Source organism: Salvelinus namaycush, chromosome 2, assembly GCF_016432855.1.
Source record: "Salvelinus namaycush isolate Seneca chromosome 2, SaNama_1.0, whole genome shotgun sequence".
NCBI lineage: Eukaryota > Metazoa > Chordata > Actinopteri > Salmoniformes > Salmonidae > Salvelinus > Salvelinus namaycush.
In genome coordinates, this window is record NC_052308.1 from 58,998,123 (window position 1) to 59,009,445 (window position 11,323).

Below are 11,323 nucleotides of genomic sequence, written 5' to 3' on the forward strand. Positions count from 1 at the left end.
ATCACTGCAATAAACAGGTTAAAGCACATTTCATGTCCCAGAGATCCGTGACCCTTTTGTTAGGTCCTCTGACTTGACAAAATGGACCCTCGGGGGAAAAGGAGATTAGAATGAAGCTGCGTTCTTGATTCACCTAACACTGTGCCTGATGAAAAATGTATAAGTATCAATACCAGACATCACCCGTGGCTTGAAATGGAACCCTGTTGGAGGTGAAACACGACCCTATTTTGTCGTTAACAGCTGTCAACTCCGAAACTAAAGATAGACTGGTTAACCATTTTATTGTTTGTTTGGTCTATGAGGCTACAAACACTTTGGGTATTTGAAGAGAGCTAGCTATATTAAAAACAATTATTTAGTATCACTAATGTGTCCTACTGTAGGTTTACAATGTTTCATAACACCTTTATTAGAACGTAACAGTAGGTGGATCCATCAGGATCAACATTTTACAAAAATGCTATCAGTAGCAAAGCATATAAAAACAAGCAAACAAACATTTCATTACATTTTACATTTCTGGTTTGTTCAATAAAATGTGGAAGATTAAGTGAAAAAATTATAAAAGTAAAAAATTGTAAAATAAAAAATGTTGTAACTGTAATAATTGACTTAGTAGCCATCATTACTTTTTAATTTTAGGTTTGCTTCGTAGGGTTAGTCCTCCGAGAGGGATCTGGTTCTTTACTACCCGTCTACCCTAAGTGTGCATAGTGCATATGTTCACTTCCCTTCATGAATTTAAAAAGAAAGGACATGTAGGCCTATGATGGCAATTCCCTCTAGTCTAAACCAATCATTTGCTTTTGAATATGTAGGGGGAGAATGAGGAGAATGATAGAGAATTGGGATGCAGAGCAGGTAGATTTCTTCTTTACCTCAGGGTATAGGCCATGCGGTACATTACACCACAGCCCTCCATGGTTTCCAATAGTAGACTTAAGACCTTCTCCTCTTTGACTGAGGCCTTTAGCATCGTTCTAGTTTAGAAGGACTTCCACCTCATGGCCGAAAATATGGTGTGGATGAAGTAGAGGAGTGTGGCCACGTAAGAGAACACCTGGGAGAGTAAGAACATATATCAGCAACAAGCGGGGGTGACATTGCACAGATAAAGATATTCAACTAGGACTCAAACTCTGGTCCAGTGACTGTCAACCCAACACCTGTTAGGCCAAGAGATCTGAACTCCTTGACAAGGTCAGTAGGTGTTTGATTGAAATCGCAACATTATCTTCCACCTTTGGATGGGTAACAAACACACAATGAAAAGGCACAAGTTTGGGGAACTCAGTACATAATCTAGCCTACTGTTAGACAGTTGAATGCCCACAATCCCTACTAATAAGCAAGAGTACCAAAATGAGTTCAAGCAGAAACGGTGACTTCAATTTAGGAGTGCAGAATTCTAGTTAAATATTACTGTACGTAAAAGGAAATTATTCTGTGGTCGAATCTGTAACTAATTAAAGAGGATGAAATCCTTTCAATCATTCCTTTTACTTTGGGATTGAGGCCTCCTAATGCATTGAGTGTACAAAACATTAAGAACACCTGCTCTTTCCATGACATCGACTGAACAGGTGAAAGCTATGATCCTTCATTGGTGTCACTTGTTAAATCCACTTCAAATCAGTGTAGATGAAGGGGAGGAGACAGGTAAAGAAGGAATTTTAAGCCTTGAGACAACTGAGACAAAACGGCTCACCGGTTTGTGTCAAGAACTGCAAAGCTGCTGGTTTTTTCACGCTCAACAGTTTCCCGTCCACCATCTAAAGGACATGCAGCCAACTTGACACAATTGTGGGAAGCATTGGAGTCAACATGGGCCAGCATCCCTGTGGAACACTTTCGACACCTTGTAGTGTCCACGCCCCGATGAATTGAGGCTGTTCTGAGGGCAAATAGGGCGGTGCAACTCAATATTAGGAAGGTGTTCTTAATGTTTTGTCCACTCGAACCCAGACCACTTTTGAGTCGTGAAAACATTGACAAATTATGATTTAGGGACATAACACTCGTTTTCAGGTGTCAAATGAATCCACCCCACATACCATCAGTTGTGTAGATCCAGCTATATGCCTCAAACTAATATGCATAGTGGGAAAATAAGCACAGAATAAAACCTTGAAATTATATGGTGCTTTTTACCCATTCATTTTGGATTGAGGCATGTAGCTGGATCTACAGAACAGATCCCCTGGGAGTCTGGGACCAGGGGTGTTTTGCTGCCAGAGCACAGGGGACCAGTGCTCCCTCACTTTTTTTGATTTGAGAATACAGACAGCTGGTCCCTATTTCTGGAAAATGTATTCTGATAAATTCTAAATAAATTCTATTTAATTACCAATAAAACTGTCATTCTATAGTTTTTCATGTAAACCAAATAAATATGTATAGCAGCCTAGAGGTAGGTAAATGGTGGTTTCTTCCCTGTCTTCTCTCTAGCGGGGGCGAGAATGATGAAGAACTGTAGGTTACAGAGTCTGTGCACTGGAGAGGCCCATCGGAGGCTTGACCACTTTTTTAAAAATCTGCAGCTCGGCTGAGTGTTAGAGGGGGTTCAGCCACATGAACCTTATCATCACACCAACAAGCTCAAGGTCCAAATTCATTGTGTATCTGCCTTGATGTTCACAAAATTCCCCATACCACCTCTTGTGCAGTGGAAACCAGAACAATATGTGACTACTTGGTTACACAGTTCTGCCGAGGACACATAAACCAGAGTGGCCACCGCAAAGCCCAAGCAGCTTGACCCTCTCTGGAAGTTGCTGTAGCCCTGCTTGGGATATTTTGCCTATTGGTTGAGACGCGGGCCCCATTCTAGCTTGGGACAGTATGTCAAGGTGGGCGAATGGAAATGTGAATTGGGCCAAGTTGGAGGTAATAATGCATTTAGTTTATAGTTTATTGAGATGCATGAATACACCACAACAAAGGCTTGAATAATGGCTGTTTTGAAACAGATTTCCTGCAATTCTACATAGTAATGATTTATGTTCACTACTTGGTCAATTGATTTGATAGCATGTTAATCTATGCAAATAAATTATATGAATTTATAGTTCACCTCTCTGTTTTCTTTTATTCTGTTATAGGGCATGTTGTAACCATGTGTTCAAGTTAATCGAATCAAAGTTTATTTATGATACAGCGTAGTGTAAGCTTCACAAAACAATGAAATGCTTCCTCGCAAACAAAAGCTCTCCTCGCAAGCAGTGCAATGATATTAAGCTATATGTATTTGTATGTACATTAGGCTATAGCCTACAAATAGCTATACCGCGTAGTCGTAGGCCTATTAGGATCTACTTTAAATGATTGTATCCTTCAACACCCCAAGTTGGTTCAACTTCTTTAACATCATTGTGTGATCCTGGCATTGTCCCTTAGGCAAGACACAGTGCATCCGGAAAGTCCTCAGACCCCTTCACTTTTTCCACATTTTGTTATGTTACAGCTTTAATCTAAAAATGGATTAAATCAATAAAAAATCCTCATCAAGCTACACACAATACTGACAAAGCAAAAACAGGTTTTTAGAAGTTTCAACAACAAAAACAAACAGAAATACCTTATTTACATAAGTATTCAGATCCTTTGCTATGAGATTCGAAATTGAGCTCCGGTGCATCCTGTTTCCATTGATCATCCTTGAGATGGTTCTACAACTTGATTGGATATAATTTGGAAAGGCACACACCTGTCTTTATAAGGTCCCACAGTTGACAGTGTATGTCAAAGCAAAAACCAATCCATGGGGTCAAAGGAATTGTCCGTACAAGAGAGTATTGTGTTGAGGCACAGATCTGAGGAAGGCACCAAAACATTTCTGCAGCATTGAAGGTCCCCAAGAACACAGCGGCCTCCATCATTCTTAAATGGAAGAACTACCAAGATTCCTACAGCTGGCCACCCTGCCAAACTGAGCAATCGGGTGAGAAGGGCCTTGGTCAGGGAGGTGACCAAGAACCCGATAGTCACTCTGACTCACAGAGCTCCAGTGTTCCTCTGTGGAGATGGGTGAACCTTCCAGAATGACAACCATCTCCGCAGCATTCCACCAATCAGGCCTTTATCATAGAGTGGACAGATGGAAGGCACTCCTCAGTAAAAGGCACATGAAAGCCGCTTGGAGTTTGGCAAAAGACTCTCAGACCATGAGAAGCAAGATTCTCTGGTCTGATGAAAACAAGATTGAACTCTTTGGCCTGAATGCCAAGTGTCACGTCTGGAGGAAACCTGGCACCATCCCTACGTTGAAGCATGGTGGTGGTAGCATCATGCTGTGGGGATGGTTTTCAGCAGCAGGGACTGGGAAACTAGTCAGGGGCAGGGAAACTAATGGATCATATTTGATACTAAGCTGTACAGGAACTGTTACAGTGAGAAATACATTAACATTTTAGATTGTTTTTGGCATCCCTATATATTTCCTAAGATTTGCTGTTATGGAAGACTTACCACTGCAGAAATGTCAAGTCGATAGTCAAAGAGGGCTCCATTTTTCTTATCCAGGGTCACTTTGGCGAGAACCACTGAGGCACTGAGGTAGAAGAAAGCTGCAATGCCGTGGTATGCAAAGTCCTGTGTGAGATAGAAAGGGAAGGATGAGGAAATTATTTTCACTGCGTTTGACTGGATCATGGAAAAAGATCTGGGGTGTAACTTAACCAACAATGCAGTGTGACTGCTTTTTGGAGCCAGAAGATTATCTTACAGCCAAGAGCACGGGCACGGTTGAAGTCTGCTTGGGCCAGCGCTACATTTCTTTTCCTTAGACCAGTTTTCCCCAATCCATTTCTGGCCAGCCTCCAGGGTGTGTACATTTTAGTTCTAGCCCAGCACTAGCACACCTGATTCAACTAATCACCACGCCTTTGATTAGTTGAATCAGGTGTGTTAATGATGGAATCTAAAATGGGTACACACTAGGATTGGATTGGGAAACACTGCCTTATGGCTATAACTTATGAGATCTAGTATTTTCTGAAGAAGTACACTTTTCATCATCAATACATACATATATTTATTATCAATGGCAAGGACGACTGTTGAATATAGTGGACCTCCTCCAAAGAGAGCCATCATAACTGGGGCGGCAGGTAGCGTAGTGGTTAGAGCGTTGGACTAGTAACCGAAAGGTTGCAAGATCGAATCCCTGAGCTGACAAGGTAAAAATCTGTTGTTCTGCCCCTGAACAAGGCACTGTTCCTAGGCCGACATTGAAAATAAGAATTTGTTCTTAACTGACTTGCCTAGTTATATTTTTTTTTAAATGATTTCATACTCAGGTGCTTCTGCTGCTTTTCCTTCTCTGTCTAGGTCTAGTATGCCAACTATCATGTAATTCATATTAAGTGCAAATACATTTTCTATTTCGACAAAGCCAGGTTCCTGGCTAATTCATTGTGAATAGTTCCCCAGGATTGCCCCTTCAATTTGACTAGATTTTTAAAATGAAATATACATGCTATATTACTATTTGTGTGTGTGCTCCTTGAACTTATCCTTCATCTGGTTAGTCGATTAAACAAATCTATCCATGGTGCTTCCGCCCCCCCATCCCCCAAAAAAACAGGAAAGACTCACAGCAGTTGCCCATCCCCCGCTGTTGCGATGCACTCCGAAGGCGAACATGCACATCCAGATGAAGGTCATGGTGAAACAGAAGACGGACACGAACATCACCCAGCCCTGTGGGTTGATGGGATCCACCAGTGTACATGCCACCAGGATCCATACCAGACCTCCAAAGACCTGAAACAAAGCATTGCAGTAGAGTAAATGGTTTTATGGTCCATTCAATTAAAATTGAAAGAAGTCAATTGTTCCACTCAATTAGATTTGCACCTATGGTAATACTCAAAAAACGAAATATGAATTTGAAATATTGAGAACAATATACAGCATATCCAAAAAACGTGAGGAATCCCCTACAGCCAGGGTAAGTGGGAAAATCATGTTAGGTTGTATTTTCAGTGGAACATCCAGTGGCCTTGGTAGTAAGAGATACAGTGTATTCCTACAATTATTTTGTTTCATTGGTTTGAAAATGTTGGAGTATGCAGTTTTTTGGGGGGGACTGGGATATTAAAAGAAAACCTTGCAGATCTGTGACACCATAGGAACTCGTTTGGTGCTATTAGTGAGTTTGGGGAGAAAACAAAATTGGCATTCCTGAAGCTAAAACTACACTACTGGAATAGCACTTATTCCATTGTTGTAATCAATTATATAACATAGTGAAGTAAACAGATGATCATTTACCAAGACCTACCTTAGAAAACCAACAATGGCCTGCCCTTCCCTAATCCCTATGACATACGATTTATGAAAAGGTACAATTAGTTGTTTGTCATCAAGTCACACCCTTTCTGTTACTCCACCCTGACAAGCTCCAGCAATCAATCTGTTGCCTGGGAATGCAAAAGAAGGGTGTGTGTGTGTGTGTGTGTGTGTCAGAATCCACCTGTCTTGTTCATTTAGGATATCTTGTCAGTAGCCATGGTCCAGTCCGATTGTGCCATCATGCCACTCCTTGTCATACAAAACATGTTTGGTAAGACAAGGAGTTGACATGATAGAACTGACAGGATCTATGACCAGGCTATTGTATCAGGGCCAGGTAATGGCAAAGGTAGGCATACAACATTCCACCAGTGGTCTGAGATGTCAGCATGAATGTGGATGCTTGGGGTGATTGTGAAATGTCTACAAACTAATACCAGGACATCTTGAAATGTCACACACTTTCTATACTAGATGTGATGGTTCGGTAGAAGTACTACTCATAGTCATAATAACAACTACAAGGCGCACACTTCTTCTAAAAAAACAACCTGCATTTTACATTATATCAAATAAGTGTTTTACTGAATGATGACTTGTAGAAAATGCACCCCATACAGTCCATACATAAAGGCTATGTTCCTCCCCAAATCATAAGAACAACATGGGCTGAATTTACACAGGCAGACCAATTATTTTCATTAATTGGTCATTGGACCAATCAGATCAGCTCACAGATATCATGTGATTGGTCAAAAGATCAATTAGCGGGGAAAATATATCAGAATTGTGCTGCCTGTGTAGACCCAGCCAAACATTCCTACCCACTGTGAACACTGGTTCGATCAACGTTGTTTCCACGTAATTTAAATGAAATTACGGCAACGTGGAATAGACGTTGAATTTACGTCTGTGCCCAGCGGGTAGAGGCAACATTTTGTCGCAAATTGGAACACACGTAAAAAGGTTCTACAGGTGCACGACCATGGGAAGTACGTCAATTGACGTCATTAAAATATTATCACGTTTCGATACAATATATGCCTAGCAAAAACAGTAAACCATTGTAACTCACAAGCTCCGGTAGGTAGAAAATGTCTGGAATAGTTGTGCATATTCCTAGTCCACTGGGTAAAGTCTCTGTAGTTGATGTCATGGTTGCTCTCCTTTGGTTTCGCGCACCTCAAATGTAGTAATGGTAGAACAGGTGCAGGTGCCCGTTTTAAGAGGTGCCAACTTGAAAAACCTGCTTTCCCATCCCGATAACTGACTGTCACACCCGACCAAATAAAGACCAGTTTTGTAGTTTACCTACACGTGAATTGTAAGCTAACCTACCCAATTAGTCATATCAATGATGTATTCAAGAAGTTTGTCTGAACTTGTAGAAGCCGCGCTATACATTTTTTCAATTTGACTCATTCGTCACACCCAAACTGTTGACAAACTCACCCTCGAAGTGTGCCTTTGCCAAATCAACACGAGTGAGCAACAAGTGATCAACTCCTAATTTTAAAACTCAAGATCGAAAAAATAGTTTTACAATAGATGCTTTAGTCATTGTGTGAGAGTGAGACAATTGTCCTAAAAAAAGTTGTTAAAATGCCTGATCTAATTAGTCAGTTATCCACAGAAAGACATAATTATTGCCTGTAAAACGGGTAGTTCCTGAAAAACTATATTCCGTTCTATTCAGACTTTTTTTCAATAGAATAGAATACAATAACAAAAATTTTCTCAGAGGGATATGTGGTCCGATTTGTCTACTAGGACAATTAAGATAAATTAAAGTGAATTTTTTCAAATGATCATGCCATAACTGCCAAAATAAAGGAAATACCAACATAACGTTTCTTAAAATAGAGCGCTGGGCCACCAGAACAGCTTCAATGTGCCTTGGCATAAATTTAAAGTGTCTGGAACTCTATTGGAGGGATGCCACACCATACTTCCACGAGAAATTCCATCGTTTGGTGTTTTTTTTCGAAAACACTGTCTCATGCACAGCTCCAGAATCTCCCATAATTGTTCAATTGGGTTGAGATCTGGTGACTGACACACACACACTTTAATCCCCCTGAGATCTCTTCTTCTAGCCAAAATAATAGGCAACTGAGCATTGCCTAGTCTGAAAGGACCAGCTTTTAATATACTTTGTATCCCTCGTTTACTCAAGTGTTTCCCTTATTTTGGCAGTTATTATACTTTAAAATGATCCATTGTTTTGTAGGCAATTTATAAACTGAACACTAACAACGTGTAGAATAATGTAGCTAGGATCCTATTAGACAATATCCAATGTATAATAAGTTGCCGCAAACCTTCCCCATTGATCTAACTGGGTATTGCTGCAAAACATGATAATTTTTTGTTCTGTGGTTTAACAGTAATGTACGTCCCAAATATAACCCTGTCCCTATTTAGTGCACTACTTTTGAACAGGGCCCATAGGGCTCTGAACAAAAGTTGTTCACCATAGGGAATAGGGTACCAATTGAGACGAAGCCTGAGTGCATGTGTGTGTGTGTGTGTGTGTGTGTGTGTGAAGTTTGTATGGGCATGTCTCCAGACGAGACACTACACACCAACGTCACCAGGCAGGCCACTCTCCAAGTGACAAATATGTCGTTTGAGGGAACTATTATCCTTTCACACTATCATACTGACCCAGCTCAGTTCCACAGTGACTATGGTGGAGGCAGAACCAGGCTGACCCAGTACAGTTCAACTTGGCTCAGCCCAGTAGTGGGAAAAGGATATAAATTAACTGGCACCTTTAGGATGACAGTGCTATGTTGTTATATGGTTATGTTTTGTCTTATGGAACATTTTAAACTGGTAATACAATAAATATAATTTGATGTGCAAACACCCCCTTACTCATGTATGGTTGTGTGAATGTGATGAGAGAAGGTGTCTTGAACTTTTTCATGTTTTCAGGCCGTCATTGTAAATAAGAATTTGTTCTAGTTAAATAAAAGGTTAAATAAAATTAAATACATTTAAAAATTGTGTGACCATCCCATGTACAGGAAATTATGAGTGACATGGGTTTGGGTAAGGATATTTTCAATCAAAGTATTGTTTGACAACCAATGGTCACTGTTAAACCTATTGCAACCTATTTTAAAGTCAGCACAACATGTATAGCTAGCCATCCTCTCATTTGTTTCCATGAAGAACATATAGAAATGCTTTCTTAACATGCCCTGGGTATACATTGCCACCTAGTGGATATTCTTTTGCTTACTTAAGAGCTGTCCCTTCTTGTTCAAGTCTTATGGTAAATTGTTGGCTTCTTCAGAGCGGGAGAGTCCCAACTCCGGGGAAAATCTGTCTCCCGCCAGCAGAAAGCGTTGCTTCGTTGTTTCACCCCCCAAGCAAGGAGTTTTTGTGTGGAGGTCAATGAGAATGAATGGCTTATTTGCTACGTGAGGTTTATTTGATCGAATAGAAGTTTTGTAATGCTTAAGTTGTTACGAGTATAATGATATAAGTAGGACGCGTGACATCCCGGCAACTTGAAAAAAAAAGTTTTATCTGCTAGTGTAACGGATGTGAAATGGCTAGCTAGTTAGCGGGTACGCGCTAGTAGCGTTTCAATCAGTTACGTCACTTGCTCTGAAACCTAGAAGTAGTGTTGCCCCTTGCTCTGCAAGAGTCGCGGCTTTTGTGGAGCGATGGGTAACGACGCTTCGTGGGTGTCAGTTGTTGATGTGTGCAGAGGGTCCCTGGTTCGCGCCCGTGTCGGGGCGAGGGGACGGTTTAAAGTTATACTGTTACATTGGTGCCGTGACCCGGATCACTGGTTGCTGCGGAAAAGGAGGAGGTTGAAAGGGGGGTGAGTGTAACAGATGTGAAATGGCTAGCTAGTTAGCGGGTACGCGCTAGTAGCGTTTCAATCAGTTACGTCACTTGCTCTGAAACCTAGAAGTAGTGTTGCCCCTTGCTCTGCAAGAGTCGCGGCTTTTGTGGAGCGATGGGTAACGACGCTTCGTGGGTGTCAGTTGTTGATGTGTGCAGAGGGTCCCTGGTTCGCGCCCGTGTCGGGGCGAGGGGACGGTTTAAAGTTATACTGTTACACTAGTAGCCTAGCATCTCTCTCTATTGAATACAGGCGGTTGACATCAATAACCCTCATTGAATATTCAAAATGAGATAACAATAATTAAGCAAAAAAGCACAAGGTGTGGTATATTGTCAATATACCATGGCTAAGGGCTGTTCTTACGCACAACCCAACGCGGAGTGCCTGGATACAGCCCTTAGACGTGGTATATTGGCCATATACAACAAATCCCAGAGGTGCCTTATTGCTATTATAAGCTGGTTATCAATGTAATTAAAGCAGTAAAAATAAATGTTTTGTCATATCCGTGATATATGGTCTGATATACCACAGCTGTCAGCCAATCAGCATTCAGAGCTCGAACCACCCAGTTTATAATAAGATTTATACAACGGGTGGGTCTAATCCTGAATGCTGATTGGTTAAAACCGCATTCCAGACCGTGTCTATTCCACAAGTTGCCACCGGCTAAATCTATGACATTAAAATGCCTATTTACTCTGTTCCATCTGACTGCACAATCCACGGTCACATCAGCCCAGCCAGGCAATTTATACACTTGATCTCCACTATAAAAGGCATCTAGACATTATCTCACATTTCTTTTAGACTAAAATTTAGTTTTCAACAGCTGAGATGTGTATAAACCTTGCTGTCGGTCTCTCCGACATTTGTAACATTGTTTCAATATTGAAATTGGATCTCCTGCTGTCCGATAGTAATGAACGTGTCAGGAGTGGGGAGGAGACAGACAGGCAGGCAGCGTTTCTCAGCCAGTCGAAATCATGAATCAGTTGGCATCAATTTTATGGATAAATATATATTTTTAAATCCATTGAAAAAAGGTAAAATGAAACGCAGCTAATTTGCAGTCTTTCCAGCTTCAGTTTGAAGTGATTGTGTTACTGCAGCTGTTTTGTTGGCTAGCTCCTCTGAACAACAGTGTCCTGACGAGTG

The 11,323-nt window shown here is 41.0% G+C and overlaps 1 protein-coding gene across 1 annotated transcript; it reads right to left on the bottom strand.

The window, feature by feature from the left end:
- Positions 1-267: 267 nt before the first annotated feature.
- On the bottom strand, positions 268-8,756 carry LOC120065124 (myelin and lymphocyte protein-like). The gene is made up of 4 exons (XM_039015884.1): positions 7,373-8,756; positions 5,599-5,766; positions 4,471-4,593; positions 268-1,063 (listed from the first exon to the last, which is right to left on the bottom strand). The coding sequence occupies exons 1-4, from the start codon at positions 7,451-7,453 to the stop codon at positions 989-991; spliced, it is 447 nt and encodes a 148-aa protein (XP_038871812.1). The 5' UTR covers positions 7,454-8,756; the 3' UTR covers positions 268-988.
- Between the last annotated feature and the right edge of the window lie 2,567 nt (positions 8,757-11,323).